This window comes from Mesoplodon bidens, assembly GCF_964165515.1.
Source record: "Mesoplodon bidens genome assembly, chromosome: 1".
NCBI lineage: Eukaryota > Metazoa > Chordata > Mammalia > Artiodactyla > Ziphiidae > Mesoplodon > Mesoplodon bidens.
Genome location: NC_138176.1, coordinates 179672945 through 179690847, shown reverse-complemented (window position 1 = coordinate 179690847; position 17903 = coordinate 179672945). Strand labels below are relative to the sequence as shown.

The window sequence follows — 17903 nt, the reverse complement described above, 5'->3', positions numbered from 1 at the left end:
TGCACAAAGGATCCATCACATAGCAGTTGTGCTCTATGCAGCTGTTGAGGAATTAAAATTATGCTACTACTCCTCCCGACTCTGTGTTCATAATGAAACCAAAAAAACTGAGAATATGGGTAAACTACTAATTCATTTTTAACTGTTTAGCCATCTCATAAAATTTGCCCAAAAAGTGCCTACTGCAAATCTGGAGGATGTTTTGCCCCTGGCTGAAGGTGTTACCACAATCCTCTCCAAGTGCTGTGAGTCTGCCTCTGAGGACTGCATGGCTAAGGAGGTAAGAAAATCATCATCATCATGAGCCACATACTGAGTGGCAGGCATTCTCCTAAGCTGCTTTTTACATGCATCATCTCAATGAATCCACATATGTATCCTATGAAATTTAAATATATTGTTAACTCAATTTTACAGATGAGGAAACAGAAGATTAGCAAGGATTAATAATTTGAAGTCATACAACTAGCAAGTGGCAAAGTCCACACACAAGGACAAGATTCTGATTCCCAAGACCTTACTCTACCTACAGAGCCCAGTGCAGATCTACTAGTCATATATAGTTAAGTTTAAATTAAACTTAAAGTTTAAACTTCAACTTTGGTAACACTAGCCACTTTTCAAATGCTCAGTATTGCACAGTACAGATAGAAATTATTTATTTCATCATTCATCATCTGTTCTATTAGACAACACTACAACCATTATTAAAAGTGACTGTTTTTGTTATGCTGTTCTATTAGACAACACTACAACCATTATTAAAAGTGTCTGTTTTTGTTATGTCTATTAAAATTTGATAGTCATCCAAATTTCTCACCTTTCATTTATATAATCCTTTCAAGTAGATAAAAATTTGAACTGTTACTTAAATAAAAGTCACTACATGTCTGTGGACCTCTTTAGCAATAGATACTTTGTTACCTGGCCTTTTTTCATTAAGGATACCTGTCTGTGTCCATAGGTGTTTTTCTATAACCTGACTTATAATGGCTAAGTGGGACTCTATGTATGTATTGCATATGCTGCATTTATCTACCTAGATATGCCATCTTTTTATTTAACCAGTCCCCTTTTACTGGATTTAGGTTGTTTCAGTTTAATATGTTAAGCAATGCTGCCCTTAATAGCCTTATAGCTAAATCTTCCCTTCACCCATAATTATTTTCTGAGAGTAAATTCGTGGAAATCAGATTGTATACTTTAAGGCTCTTAGTACACATTGACAAATTGCCCTCTGCAAATGTCCTACCAATGTACCTTGAAAGAGCATTCACACTGAATTTTGTAAGCCTTCCTTATTTTTAATTAGATTAACTAGAAAACTAACAATGCACAAACTCACAATTGCTTTTGTAGCTGCCTGAATACACAGTAAAAATCTGTGACAACTTATCCACAAAGAATTCTAAGTTTAAGGACTGTTGTCAAGAAAAAACACCCATGGACATTTTTGTGTGCACTTACTTCATGCCAGCTGCCCCAAACCCCGACCTGCTAGATGTCAAGTTGCCCACAAACAAAGATGTGTGTGATAAAGGAAACACCAAAGTCCTGGATCAGTAAGTAGGGTTGATCTAATTTGACAGTATTGATATTCACTAGCATTAAGTGACAAAGAAATTAAAATGGGAAAAAATAGTAAGCCTTTATCTGTTTTCCTCCAGCTAAGAACTAAAATAAACCATTGGTTGCGTATACTGAGTTGCATGAACTACGAGTATGCGCATACTTGAGGTGTAAAAATATTTCTCAATTAAGTCAACAGGCCCCAAAACCAATTACAAGTATTAGAGAGCAGGATTTAGACTGAATTTGGATTGAAACTAATTTACATTTGTCTAAGTACTCATTGTTTTTATAAATGCATAAACAATGGGATGAGACAATGGAAGAATTTACACAAACTACTTTCACAGAAAAGCTACCTAAGTTACTCACTTGATGCTTTATATAGGGTTCATTGTATTATAGTTGCATAAAAGAATTCCATAGGCATTTGAAGTAGATCTGTTTATATGTAAATATATAAACAAATTTATATGTACTACATACAGCATTTTACTTGAGTTAAATTAACTAGTTACAATAGCTTCAAAGCAACTGTTAATAATTTGCATTTAAATGAGAATATTGATTTTAACTTCAAACCTGTTGATTTGGAGTCAATTTTAATTAAATCTTATTTTTAATTAAGAACGCAGGTATTCTGCCTTAATAGATGTCAAATTTCAAAACATGACATGCCTACACAAATCTACCCATGTTAAAGAGTGTTATCTCTTTTCTCTTTCATGCTAGGTATACGTTTGACCTAAGTAGGAAGACTCATATCCCAGAAGTATTCCTCAGTAAAATACTTAAGCCAACCCTGCAAAGCCTTGATGAATGCTGCCACTCTGAAGACTCTAATGCCTGTTTCAATGCTAAGGTACAATGTGCTACATTTTCTTTATCAACTTTGCTATAGATCATGGATTGGCAAACTGCAGCTCATAGGGCAAATCTGGCCTGGTGTCTGTGATCTAAGAATGGTCTTACATTTTTAAATGCTCTAAAAATAATAATATTTCATTATACATGAAAATTATATAAGACTCCAACATCAGTGTTCATAAAGTCTCATTGGCATATAGCTCTACTTATTGTTTATGGCTGCTTTTTTGCCATGGTGGCAGTTGGGTAGGTACAGCAGAGACTGTATAGGACTTACAAAACTTAAAATATTTACAATCTGGTCTTACGTAGAAAATGTTAGCCAATATCTGATATAGATAATAAACACTCACCTTGATACATTGCATGGAGTTCTGATTTAACATCTCCCTGGACAGTGTTTCAAGACAAATAATTGTTTTCTTACAGGGCCCTCAATTGACGAGAGAACTATCTTCTTTCATTGAAAAGGGACAAGAACTGTGTGCCGATTATTCAGAAAACACATTTACTGAGTACAAGAAAAAGTAAGGGACTTGTTCTGGCTGATTCCTCCAAATTTATCAATAATAGTAGCCCAGTACTGCTATTTGAAGCAGAGTTGAAGACTTTAGATGTGCTAAGTCAAAAAGGAAGGCATTGCTTTATAAATAAGTGTTAACACTAACATAATAGGCCATAATAATGAAAGTTTTACTGGCTTCCTGGAAAATCTCTGTTGAGAAGATCATGTCATTCTCAACTTGATTAATTTCTTAGATTCATTTCAAATCATTTTAAACAACACAGATCAAGCAAGCACAAATACAACCCCACAAAAAGACCTTTATAAAGAATCCCAAAAGGATGACACCTTCTTCAGTGACCCCCATCAAGTCTACCTTAACAAAGCTCTAAAAGAAAAAAAGCTGTGAAATCCTTAAGTTCAAAATGGTTATTTCCCAGTTATCAAGAAATTACATAATTAATAGATTATGGAGGCGTTATAGAATGTTACAGATAATGCAAGATTAAGTTCTCTGCCAACAGTTTTGAACTCCAGGATTACGGGGCAACTGAGTGATAATTTATATAATCTCAATACATTAAAAATGTTAATGCAGTAAAATTGACATTTTGAGTTTTGAAAGTAGAGAAGATTGAGTCTAGGTATTTACAATCCCATACATGCCCTTTTTCTCCCTATCCTGTGAGTTCCTTCTGGTCTGACTTGCTTTCCCTCTCAGCTGGGACAAACTCTTTTCAATAACGCTTTTATAAGCAAGCTAGTCCTCCTTACCCTCTTGTCCTTTCCCTGTATCCATCTTACTAATCCCAACTCCAGATAAACTTGGGTCTAGCGGGGACCCACCTATTTCTTCCCAGGGCCCAAAAACCCATCCACACCACTGGAGTAAAAACAAAACAAAAAAAAAAAAACTTGGGTCTCTACTACTTCCCAATCCCACTACTGACTGGGCTGGCAAGTATTTCTTGGAGAAAGTCGTAAACCAGGCGGAGTCATAAACCATTATGAGGGTAGAGAGTTACCAAGATCATAGACCAATCAAACTGGGAGAGAATCAAGAGAATTCAGATCCTAGCACCGTCTTGAAAGGGAGATAGAGAGTTAGTTAATAGTAGAGCTAAACACAAGAGCCTAAGTTTTTAACCTTTTTTGTGTTTTCTAGTATAGCTAGTTGAGAAGTAGGCAAACTGAAGGGAAAATTACATAAAATGAGGGAGTATACATGAAGGTGACAAAGTCCTGTAAGGGAAGTATTCTTTGAGGAGTTTGAAATCTAGAACTTGAGAGAAGATGAAAGGTCAGGGAGAATAGAGGAGGAAGTCATCCATGCTGACTGATGCAACCGAGCGAATGAAAGGGGAAAGGCGGGAATTCAAATTCAGCAAGTTTGTATGTTTACTTTCATGATCTCAAGAGACAGGTTTCACTTTCTAATCTCAAATTGAGGCACTAAAAATCATTCCACAGATATTAAGTTTTCTTAAGAAGGGCAACTATATTTTCCTTTTTTGTTGCTAAAGATCTGAAGTGGCTATCATTTTGCACTAGACATGTTTATAACACACATCTAGTAAAACTTTACATAAAATTGGCCTTTCAGACTGGCAGAGAGGCTAAGAGGAAAACTGCCTGATGCCACAGAGACAGAACTCGAAGAGCTGGTTGACAAGCGCTCAGACTTTGCCTCCAAGTGTTGTTCTATAAACTCACCTCCTCTCTACTGCAATTCAGAGGTAAGAAAATTTAACCCTCTACTTAATCACTGCATAGTATTAAGAACTTATATAGTAAGATTTACTCATTTGTTATTGATTGCCTGTCCTATTCATGGAGAAATGTTTTGTTGGCCTTTTCAGATGCAGTAATCCATTTATTTACATCCTCCATTTGACCCATTATTCTCCAGCAGTCATTTCAGGATGCTATATTAGAATAGTCAAAAAAGATAAAGAGTGCACTCCATTTCACTTTACAGCGAATTTGGAGGTATTAGTGACAATTCCAAGAATTTTGATGTCTCACCCATTCTATTTCTGCAATATAGAGGCAGGGTTAAGAATAACTCTATGCCATACCAAAATAGTATCTTCCTTTGCTCACCTCTTTCTAAAGTTCATGATATTAAGTTGTATCCCTTTTGGCCGGATTTAACTATTGTTGGTTTTGTTGTCTATTGGGAAGGAAACATATATGATCCATTTTGGACCCATCATTTTTGCCTTTACATAAAAATAATTTAACTATAGTGTAAAAGTTAATACTACTTAGGCCAGTGATTTAATGCCAATCAGAAGTCCCTTTCTATAAGTTAAAGAATTTTTTCAAGAACTTACATGAATTTTTGTTCATCTAAACCATGAAAGCAACAAAGCCTGGTTTCATTTTATTATTCTCTTATTTTTCTATTCTATTTCTATTCTATCACAGCACATCTGATAATATCCAAAAACTTAATAATAAAAATCACAAAAGTTTATGTGTCAGAAGAAAACCTTGAAGCTCATTTAGTGTAATTTTTTACTGTTAATCCCTTCCACAGGTCATTCAGCTTCCATTTAAATACAGTCGATTTATTTTCTTCTACAGGTAGACTATTTCACTGCCCAGTAGCTTCATTTATGAGAACATTTTTCTATAAACTAAACCATGATATTCTCCTCATAATTTCTACTGAGTCTAGTCTGGCTTTCTCTACCAACTAGAAAATGTCTTTCTCTCTTCTCAGTAGAGGCTCTTTTATATTTGAAGTGGTTTTTGGAAAGTTAGACTGTGAAAAGCTGTTTGTGCCTTTGTTTTTGTTCTTTTAAGTTTTGGGTTATACGTACCAATTCTCTTAACGTTTTAGTGAAGTTTTGTTTTTCACCGTATACTGCCAAACAAAGCCTTAAATTAACAAATCGAGCTACATCATATTGTTTGTCTTTCTTCTCTATACCCTTGAAGATTCTGATTTCTCCTCCAATTTCAATGTATACACTCCAATCCCAAACCTATTTGCCAACCTTGTTTGTAATAATTTGTAAAGTCAGAATTCCAGATGAAAAGGGTACAACAGAATAAAAGCCTGTTCTGTAAATTCTGCTGAGAAATATCTCATGTTCACCTTTCATTAAAATTCAAAACAAGTAAGATTCTAAAAAACTGAAACACTTGGAGTATTAGGATATTTTGGTCATTATCGGCATTAAAACATTTAGATAAGGCAACTAAATCGAACAATTCCTTCCTGGACTACCAACTGGCTTTGTGTAATATAAATAGCTGCTTAGGCTGCCTTTTCCAGAAGGGAAAAAAAAAAAAGTCACCTTACCTAAAAGGTGTTTTCTATCAGCAGAATTTGCTCTGACAGTCTCATGCAGTCATCAAGAAAAAAAAAAAAAAAAGCCTAAATTCTTTTCTTATATTCTGTCAAAAATACCACTTTTGTAACCCATCTCTAGTCCCATCATCTGTTCATCCAGCTACACACTTTTCTTTTTGACCTCATACAAGACAAACTGAGCTTTATGCACGAAGCACATGCTTCCTTCAAGCCTCTTGCTTTTCATTTCTTTAATCTGCTTTTCACTATATGTTTCATTATAACACATTGCCATTTTAAAACTTTATTTTCAACAACCATGATGAGAAGGCAGTTTTGTAATGTTCTATTTTCTTGCTTTATAACCAGTAAATTTATAGCAGTGCTGCTGCTGAGTAGCCAGACTTCCCGTAATTGCTAAAGAACAGTGAGAGGAATGGAGTTGAGATACTCATGAACATTTGATTATTTAGAGCCCTCGGACATTAGACCCTCTGGTGTTTGTTAGCCTTTTTGATTGTCTTTCTACATTAATCTCATTGTGAGGTAGGTGTGCTCACCTCTGCTTTCTGACTTCAATCTGCTAGAACAGCATTCACTTTAATTCTCAATGCTTAGTGTAAATATTTGTCCCATTTACCCTATAATTTGGATTATAATTTATCATTAGTTTATCATTTAATCTCCTTGTCCAAATGCTTGACAGTTTCTTTTCCTTATAAGTAGTGCCCATCTACTACATTCACTCCAAGTCATTTATATCCAGGGATCCATTTCTGTCTGCCATTCTAAATATACTTGGCCCAGTTGCTAGAAGAGTGGCAGAAGGGGCCTCTGAACCATACTAAATCAGTGTTTCATTGTGTGGTCATCTACCCCTACCTGCACTCACCCTGATCTTGAAATGATCAGGAAATAGAACCATCAGTGTAATTTTCTTTTGGCTCTACCATGGCACTCAGAACTGGTCCATTTTTATATTCCATAGAGGCCCACTGACTGTAGAAAAACTTACAGCTGCAAAATTAGACTTGATTTTAATTTCTCTCCATCATTCAGGCAAGGCATCCCTGTTCATTCTTCTGAAAACTCATTACTATGCTATCCCTAAGATGTCCCAACAGATTTCCCAAAGTTTTCAGAAAGCCACTGTTATGTGCTGGAGTTGATCATTAAAATTTCGAAGACAGTCAAATGCAAATAGCCAAGAGAAGCTGGGCAAAGAGGAGACTGACTCTTCCTCTCTCATTCCCTTCACCTCCTTCTCTCCCTCCCCTTTTCTTCTCTCTCATGCTTCAGGAAAAATTGTTACATCTCTCAGTATAAGTAGATTTTATAATCCTCAGTGTCATAGTTAGCAATTATTAAACCATTTCTATTTGTTAGGCAGAATATTAATAGCTTTACATGTATTTATAGAATGATCTAAAACAATTCTAAATGTTAGGTAACATTATAATTCCCCTTTACACATGGGTTGAGTGAGATATACAGAGATTATATAAGGAAAATCATAAGTTTATTTCATGAGTCTGTTACTGTCACTCCATGTCATTGTCAGAATTCAGCCCTAATTTAGCTAATAATGACAAAGGCAAATTACCGATACCAGAAGACTATTAATTACTGACTGAAAATCCAAAATTATTGTTAAAATAGCAAAAATGATACCAGGTCAGTAGTATCACTCTGAATTCCATTCATCCCACTTCCTTGGAATCTTCTTTCATTAGTTATACTCTTTTGTTTCAACAATACCTTTTTAATGATTCTAATTTAAAGTTACTTATCTCCTGATCTTAAAAAACTAAGAACTTTAGACACTACTCCCTAGCTACTTTTCTCCTTCCCTTACAGCCAAGATTCTTGAAAGAACAGTATATACTCTCATTCCTTACACCTCTTATTAATTCCTCTACCCTTTGCAGTACGGCTTCTGATGCTACCATACCACCAATGGCAAAGTCACACTGAAATCTTCTTGCTAAATCTAATAAACATTTTTCAGTCCTTATCTTACCAGCCTTCTCTGCAAAACACTTGATACCCACAATTATTTTTCTTCTTGAAACAATTGTCATCTGCATTATCATATTCTACCTTTTTCCTTCTGACTCTTACTTTCTTACTCTCTTTAGTATTGTCTTCCTCTTCTACCTATCCCTTAAGTTTCCATGTTTTCCAGAGTTTTTCCTTGATCTTTTTCATTTTTCATGACATGACATTTTCCCTGAGTGTTCTCATCCATGGACATGCCTTCAATCTTCAAATCTCTACCTCTAGCCAGAATCTCTCCCCTCAGCACCAACATTTTTATCCAACTCCCTGTGGGGGCTTCTCTTGTCCCACAAGAAATTCAAACTCAACATGCCCAAAGTCTTTCCCTTAAAACCCCCTCTTATTTCCTAAATGTGTAAATATTATCATCATTCACACATTGTCTAAAATGGAATCCTTGACTTCTATATACATTCAACTAAACTCCAAATCCTATCAATTCTAACTCTTCAATATCTCTCAGTAGATACCTTCTTCTACATTGTCAGTACTCTTAGGCAATCTTTTGCCAGGATTACACCCTTGGTCTCCCATCTCCAGTCTTCCTCCAGTGCCTCACACCCAATTCCATCTCTATACTGAGGTCAAAATAACCTTTGCAAAGCACAAAATTGTTAATACATTCTAATTGCTCTCTGTTGCTTCTAAATTGAAGTCCAATTTTCTTTTTTAATCAAAGAATTTGGACCCTTGGTTTCCTCTCCAAACTGATCATTACTTCTTGCTCCTCTTGTGTTGGTTCTCCTGAACTACTTGCAATTTTTCAAGTACATTAAAGTTGCTCTTACCTCAAGGTTTTGCACCTAATGACTCATCCCAGATTGCCCTATTCCCACCCTATAACATGGCTCGATCTTTCATCAAGATTCTGGATTCAATTTAGACACCACCTCCTCTGGGAATCCTTCCCTGGCACCCAAGCTGTTATGCTTTAACATTCAGTGCACACCCAATAATTAGCACCTATTAACTATTATCATTTCTTCCTTGTCTTTTTTCCTGGAATACTGTAAACTCTTCAAGAGCAGGGACACTGTAAAACTAAATAAGGATGTGAAGGATGGTCAATTAAAAGTTCAATATAAAACTGCATTTTGACAAGAATCCTTTCCTCTAAACAAGGTTCAAAAAAATTTGTTATACCTTCTGAAATGACCTACCAGTCTACAAACAAAACACTCCATGATTTAAATAATTTTTTTCATTTCAGATTGATGCTGAAATGAATACCCTACAGTCCTGATGTATGTGTATTGTCTTAGGTAAGTATGGTTTTTAAAGGCAGCAAAGAACCCAGCTTTGTACAATGTATCTTTAAAATCATAATGGGAAGGAGACTATTTGTCCAAATTATTCTAACAATTATTTAAAGTCATTTTATGAGACGAGAATATTAAGCATATGGAAAAGTCAAGGCGCTTACGCAAGTATACACGACCAACTTCTGACAAATTTAGGACTAGAATTCAGATCCCCAGCCTGGTACTATATCCATCTTAACCTCACATCTAAGATAATGACAGTATAGAGATCATTTCAGGGATTTTAATGCATTCAATAGAAAAAACTGAGTTTGAAGACAGAGACCATCAAGTCTTGAAGATAACATGGCAGGATTCTCAGAAGGAAAGCTGCATTCCTCAAATTAAAGCAACACTGTTGAAATAGTACCACTTGCTTCTTTCAGATATTATATTTTCACCCATTAAAAAATGCCTGATAAAGATATTAAAAGTATAAAATAATTTCAATAGAACTCCATACTTTAAACTGAAGGTGACCTCAACTGTGCACATTTCTACAAAAATATTTCCTCTCTAGATTTAATTGTATTCATTTTAAAGATATTGCTTCTGAAATTTAAAAAAATGATTTTAAAAAGTGGTTTTAGGGTTTCCCTGGTGGCGCAGTGGTTGAGAGTATGCCTGCCGAGGCAGGGGACACAGGTTCGTGCCCTGGTCCGGGAAGATCCCACACACCGCGGAGCGGCTGGGCCCGTGAGCCATGGCTGCTGAGCCTGCGCATCCAGAGCCTGTGCTCCGCAACGGGAAAGGCCACAACAGTGAGAGGCCCGCGTACAGAAAAAAAAAAAAAAAAAAAAAAAAAAAAAGTGGTTTTGGTTTATCTCAGATCTTAACCAGGCTTTTCAATGATGTAAAATTTTAACTTTGCTGATTTACTGATACCTTTTCCTAAAATGATATGGAAGCAAAAGCCTTTGACTAATGAAATTCAAGCTTCCAACTATCAACAATATGAATCATTAGAAACAGCAAAAGAAAATTAACATTCTGAGAGGCACTGCAATGGAGATGATCAAGGAAACTCATTTTTGGAGTCACCCAATCTGGATTAGAATCCCCTCTCCGTCTATCTTTATAAACTTAAATTGTACGGCCTAGAGCTCAGTTCCCTTTTCTGTAAGAAGAAAATTGTAATATCTACGTCTCAGCATTGTTGTAATGATTAAGTGAAATGATGATGCATATAAAATTCCTAGAAAATAGCAGTAATACTAGCAAAGTTGTTACTGCTGCAGCTTCTACTACTGATACAACTGTCGACTAAAGAAAAACATACAACCTGAAAGTTGTGAATTATGTTTTATTTGGGGACCTTACTGAGGACTACAGCCCAGGAGACAGCCTCTCAGATAGCTCTGAGGAGGTAAGGGAGGAGCCAGGATATATAGGAGTTTTTTTGCTGAAAAAACAAACATGAAGTTGAACATCAAAGATTATTGCTAATCACAAAGAACAGACATCTCAAGTTAATGATTTTAGTTCTTTTCTATTATATGGGAAGGTGCAAGAATCTGGGATCATTGAAATTATTGCTTTAGATATGCATAGGACCAGAATCCAGAGCACCGAAAGTTTTCTGTTTTTCTCCATCCTGAATTCCCCTCAGGGCACACTGTCAGGACAGCTGCAGTGTCTGATGGCAGGCAACATTTATTGTTTATTGGCATGGCAGGCAACATTCTTTGTCTGCAATATGAATCTAAACTAAACAAGTTTCCCTGCCTATATATTCTTGTGTTTTGCATATGAATATTGTGTCTTAAAGGGAAAGTAAGTTCACTGAACTATTTCTGGAGAAAAAGGCTAAAGGCCACACCTGAAACTAATATGTTATGTCACTTATACCTCAATTAAAAAATTAAAAGTTGGGCTTCCCTGGTGGCGCAGTGGTTGAGAGTCCGCCTGCCGATGCAGGGGACACGGGTTCATGCCCCGGTCTGGGAGGATCCCACATGCCGCGGAGCAGCTGGGCCTGTGAGCCATGGCTGCTGAGCCTGCACGTCTGGAGCCTGTGCTCTGCAACGGGAGAGGCCACAACAGTGAGAGGCCCGCGTACCGCAAAAAAAAAAAAAAAAATTAAAAGCGAAGTTACTTGAGTATAACTATTCTAGAGTTAAAAATAGTATCTGGTCTCTGTTGCTGCTAAACTAATCATTTTCCCTCATTTAAATTAATTCAGTCTCCCTTCATCTCAATCCACATATAATCTATATAGAGTTAAAATCCCAATACACAACAGTTATCTCACCTCCCACCCTTTGAGGTATCCCTAGCCTTAATAAGAATTCGGGTTGTTTGGAAAGCCATATAACTTCACCTTTGAATTTGTTTTCACCACATTATGTTATTCTCTAAGAACTCAGTGCATTTTTTGGTGTCTCATGTATATTCATATTCTTTCAGTCCCTGGGAGCACAAATTGAAAAACAGGGTATTTGAAGGAGAGGTAACACTAATCTGATAGATTAAGAGACTTTTTTTTTAACCTAACAACTTTCTGAAATATTTAATGCTAGCTAAGTCAACAGGTAAACTGTGTTTTTCAGTGACAGATTAATGCAGGGTTCTAATGTACTGATTCTTCTGGTTCTAGTCATTATCTTCTATAAATATTTTATCATTTCTCTCACATTAGTCAATATTTTTCTATGGCCTTTAATTAGTCCTTCAATTTCTGCATCACCCAATTGTTTGGCCACCCAAACACATTTTGATCCGCTAGAAGGAAGCCCTAAAAATCACTCACATATTCCTTCCACAGGTTTCAAGCTCTATCTTACCCACTGCCTGTTTATTATAATCACAATCTGCAATTATAAAGGGTTGTTATATTTGGAACAATTGTGGCTTTGAAAGAGCAAATTATACCTTGTTCACAAGGTTGTGGGACTGGGGCACTTGAAGTCTAGAAATAATGATGCCATAACCTAAAAGTTCTGTTAGGTTTCTAGAACACAGCCAGCAGATTATGATTCTTGGGTTCCAGGTAGAATTCTGTAGCTCTGAAGGACTATCCTGGATTCATTTAATTATCAGCAGCTGTGAGCTACTCTGAATCCAGCACTTGACTTTGATTCCAAACTAAGTAGTGAGCACTTGTCTTCCCTCCTCCCTCTCCCCATAGACCAGCCTTTTCTTCATATCTTAAATTGCTGTAGAATATATCCAAGTTCTTCTATGGTTTTTCTTACTCTAACAATTATGCTCTTGATGACAGAAGTGGCACATTATTTAGCATGAAGCATTTCCTAAATCCATTAAACTAACTTTGGCTGGCTATGTATTTTTCACTGAAAGCCTACCCCACTCTAGAGATTTGAACAGCTTGTAGAAGCTGAAGCCTTTGTCTCAAGGTGTTCCCATCCTTAGGTACACCCACAATTCATGTCTTTCACTCAACAGCTTGATGCTATTTCATTCTTAACTAAAGTCTTTTTATAAAACTGACTTATCTTGACAGTTATTGGGCCCCTTGATCAATTTCTTCTAACCCCCAAGTTGATTGTGACCATATTTGCATGCCCCATTGGAGAAGGAATTACTGTCTTTTAATAAATCACACAAAGCCAGTTATCTTTTTCCTTCAGCTTTGGAAACAATTAGTGTTCCTTGAGTTGCCAATAGATAAAGGAGTTAGCTCATGCTGCAGAATCGAGTCAGAGGGAAAATACTACTAGAATCACACTCAGCACAACTAGGTGCTGACACCACGAGAGAAACAAATGAGGGAAGCCTGGAGGTGTCTCCTTTCTCATCCTCACTCCAAGGCATAAACTCATTGAGGTCAATGAAAGATGGAATTTCTTGCACTGTGCAAATAGAATTATGATACAACTCTGCTGTGGTGTCTTGGAAAAGAAAATAAACAAGGGGGAGACACATTTGCTTCATTACAAAGTAGAAGGTGATTTGATTAAAACCTTACACTCAGTGAGTTACTAAAATAACGACTGAACTATTATCTCAGTCCCATGACTGAGGGGCCTCATGTGCATTGGTTGGTTTTTTTCGCTCTGGCAGTGATTATTCATACTCATACCTCAGAAACTTACATACACCATTTGTTCAAAGAAAAAAAAACTGTATGATGTACCTTAGCTTAACAGTGATGGCTTTATATTCAGGCCTTGGGAATTTCTTACATTGACTCTGGACCCATCCGGTGGGCTGTAGTGGATACACGGGTCACGCTAGACAGGTTTATCTTTATGCATAATAACCTGACCTTATATGCATCTGTTGAACTGTAGGATGGTTGTCGCCCATTAGCTCTGGTTTTCTAACATTTATTTCCATTATTCCCACAGACCTAAAGCTGGAACCACTCTGGGAATGACATCTGACGGCCTAACCTAAGCAAAACCAGAGCTCCTAGGGAGACAACTAGGATACTCCCTGCTTGTTATCAGCTGCAAGAGCCTCGTACTATTGTTAATGTTAAGTGTGATGATCTGTTAACAAAATAAATTGAACTATAATGCAAACCATAAATGCTACTGAGCATGATGCTACCATGTTGATCTCCAGCACTATTCCTGTGACCTTCACAAAGACACTACAGGAGGCAGCCTCAGCCTCACAAGCCCCTGCTTTTTTCTAGATTTGCTGTGTCCTAAAAGATTCATGGCATAAGCATCCACTTTACATTTCCCAGCACACGGAGCTCCATGCCTTGATCGCTTCTCAGGCTTAATATGTACCATTAAGAAAAAGTTAACAGCCTTCTACTATAAATAGCCTGGAATAGCTCACTTCTTAAAGAAAAAATTTGTTTTTAATTAAAGAAAAAGCAACCTCCTGAGGATACCTTCTTGCTCCCAGCTGCAAGTTGTATGCCATTAATTAGGTAGTATCTGCCTGGCAAAAAGAAAATCTGTGGAGCCTGAACCAGTTCATTGTTGCTAAAGACGAGTCCTCAGAGCAATTTATTGGGTCAAAGTTGTCAATACAATGATTTCAGCTGAATTCAATTTACCGTATATACACTATAAGGTATTCTTTCTATGTGCTTGATTTGCCCATGGAAACTGAAGGTGTTCTAACTCAACAGATTTTGCTTTGAAAGAAAGATTATGTTTTCAGAATAAATATTCCTCTGAAACCAATGCAAGCCAAGGAAAGCCTTCTATATTTATAGTTAACTGCTTCAAGGGATTGAAATTCATCTCGTGGTAGATGTAGAGTTTTATGGTAGAGACGAAGCATGTTTTATAGCAAATATAACTGGAGTCATATTAACCAAAATCATACCTGGTCCCCTCTCAAGATTCTAAGTCCCAGCAGGTTGCATTTCATTAACTAAACCAAGATCAGGTGCTCAAGACTTCAGCTGCCAAGAACTGGGAAAGCCAATGCCTGCCCCTTGCAGCTTCTGCAGCAGAATATGCAGTTCTATCCTCCCACAAAGATTCCAAGAGGGAAAATTAACCTCGAACAGGGTAGTTCTTTAGATGATTCCATGAAGTAAAAAAGCAGCAACCTACCCACTTCACTTGTAGGCAGCATTTTAGACCTTTTAAAGTCTATTTTTCATTTCTAAAATTAACTTGCTGAAGCTTCAAAACCAACTCTGAGAAGTAAACAGCATTGATAAAAGATATAAGAGGAATGAGACTCCATAAAGGGGGGCGAAGGGCCCAAGGTAGCAGAGTTAGTAAAAAACAAAGACTTAGCTTTCATTTCTAGCACACCAGGAAAGATTCATAGGCATACTTGAAGAATGTGCTCACTGATCAAATTAGTTTTGGAATCACAATGTAGTGTATGTCCCTTGAAGAGTTACAACTTACGGTATACAATTTATTACAGTCTATGTTTAACCAGTGATCTCATTTCCTTTCAATATGGCCCAGAATTATGGCTCTGCGAAATTAATTTTGAAAACTTCTGCTCTGCTCTTATCTGAGAGGTCACATTTACAAATTATTCATGAAGTGCTTACAAACTGGTCCATTTTGGTCAAGTATTTTTACGTCTGACTAGGCAGAACTGGGTTTTTTTTATCACTAAGTATTCAATAAATATTACATGATTGGTTGAAGTAGTGTTGTCATGGTTCCCCTGGATATATTTTCCAGCAAACCCTGAACACCTTTCACCATTTTTTAATATTAAAAATCACTGACCCAAATATTCCATCATTTTAGTACAAGAATCTTAATTTTAGACTTTATACCCATAATAATGCCTGCATTTGTTCCATTTGGTAGGAAACAGATTTTCTGAGAAGATATTGCCAGAATTTATGTTTATTTCCTAAGTGCTTCCCAACATTAAAGAGACACTTCTGAATTTCCACCTACTACTGTCAACCATAGCTGACTTTACTGGTTAATGTCTATTATATAAGTTGTCCTCAATTTTTTATACCTTACATATCACCTTCCTCAAAAAACACTGGTCCTCATGAGAGAAACAAACAAAACAATAGTTTGTTTCTAAGAATGAAATCCACAGACTCCATCAGTCAGAGTTTCTCCAAGAAAACAGAATAGGAGATATAGAGATTGATAAAATTGACTTACACAATCGTGGAGCTGGGAAGTCCAAAGTCCGCAAGGCAGGCCAACAGCCTGGAAACTCACGCACGTTACAGTCTTGACAGAGAATTCTCCTCTGCGAAACCTCAGTCTTTGCTTTTAAGACCTTTGACTGATTGGCTGACGCCCACGCACATCATCAAGGATAATCTTTTTTACTTAAAATCAGCTGGTGGGAGAGTTAATCACATCTACAAAATACCTATAGAAACATCTAGACTAATGTATGACTAAACAAAAAGGCATCATAGCCTAGCCAAGTTGACACCTTAAGTTTAACCATCACACAAGCCTTCTGCTATTTTTGTGCCCTTTGCAAGGTTTAAAGTCTTTCAAGTTGCAGTACTAACATCCTGTGTTTTTCTGGATGCCTAAGTCATCCCACAGGTGATTCTTAAACCATCACCTGGGAACCATCTCCTTAAGTGGTCTACAGAGGATTAGTGTATTAATACCTAACTGGAAATTCTTGGAAAACAAAGCTTCTTTTCCTGGAGATTTAAATTTTAAAACATAAGGGAAAAGCTGTTCTATTATGTCAGTATGTAATATACTCTAATGAACTGAGAATTTAATCAACTTAACTGTTTATTTCCATTTAGTGATAAATAGCTAAAAATAAACAACAAGGCTCAGAAGCTTCTCTTTTTAGGCCTCCCTTTTGTGTACCTCTCCCCACCACAGAAGTCTCATCCCCACTTCCTATAGACCAGTGATTCTCAAGCCTAACTGCATATTAGAATCATCTGAAGAAGGGATCATCTGAAGGGACACAAAACAGAACAGTGCCCAGGACCCCCCTCTCTGAGATTCAGATTTAATCAGTCTTGATGGAAGCTGCTAGCCAAGACTGCAAGTCACTGCTCCAGAAGCGTGGCACCTCACCCCACTTAGAAAAAGGAAAGCCTCTGAGATCAACCAGTTAAGCACCAGTTGGCTAAATGACTGATTGTACCAGAGAAGGGAGAATTTCTAACACTGCCTTATCTCAATCTGCTGTTGCATTTTGAAACTCCTGTCAAGTACAGAATGAAATTTTTGTCTCTCATTATAGAAAGCCCAGTCATAGATAATCAAGTCAAAAGATGGCCTTTCCCAGAAGCTATTTCATCCTTGTCCATTTCTTCCAGGATCTAAAGTACTCTTTTTCCCATTTGTCCAAGAAAGTACCTAATTGTTCTTTCCACCACACCCACTGCCACAAGACTCTTAGTTTCATAACTTAAGCTTTTTTGGCAAATTCTGGTCTACAGTCAATGATAGGACCTACTTACTCATCCATATATCAGGGGTTGGAGGTTCCTATATTGCTTCTACCCCAGCAAGAAAGTTTCTAACAATGAATCCTGTGTCTGTGTCCTCACTCTTCAATTATCAGAAGCACAGATCTTTTTTTCAAATTAATTCATTCATTCATTCATTCATTCATTATTTTTGGTTGCGTTGTTCTGTCCCTTGTATGTTGCGCCATGGATAGCCTCAGGAGGGCATGGCCATTTCAAATCAGAATCTTTACTGCCACCTTGTGGATGACAGGTATAAATGCAGATGGCTGTGCAGAAATCTATTCTAAAATCAGATATTAATAAAATTGATAGTATGTAATCACCTTAAACAAGCTTACTTTGTGCTACAGCTCTATTTAGAACAACATGAAAAGCTTGGAGGCAAGCTAACAACATACAGAATTTTCAACTTTTATTCTCAGAGATTTTAACTGTGTCAATTTGGCAACTTTGTGCACACACACCAAATGA

General features: G+C 36.8%; 1 protein-coding gene across 1 annotated transcript in view; it reads left to right on the top strand.

The window, feature by feature from the left end:
- The window catches only part of GC (GC vitamin D binding protein), a 36756-nt gene extending 22658 nt beyond the window's left edge, over nt 1-14098 (top strand). The window contains exons 7-13 of the mRNA XM_081234709.1: nt 151-280; nt 1360-1562; nt 2302-2431; nt 2866-2963; nt 4545-4677; nt 9514-9565; nt 13915-14098. Coding sequence (XP_081090835.1) covers nt 151-280; nt 1360-1562; nt 2302-2431; nt 2866-2963; nt 4545-4677; nt 9514-9546 — 727 coding nt within the window. The 3' untranslated portion in view covers nt 9547-9565; nt 13915-14098. The remainder of the gene's footprint in view (nt 1-150; nt 281-1359; nt 1563-2301; nt 2432-2865; nt 2964-4544; nt 4678-9513; nt 9566-13914) is intronic.
- Nucleotides 14099-17903: the final 3805 nt, after the last annotated feature.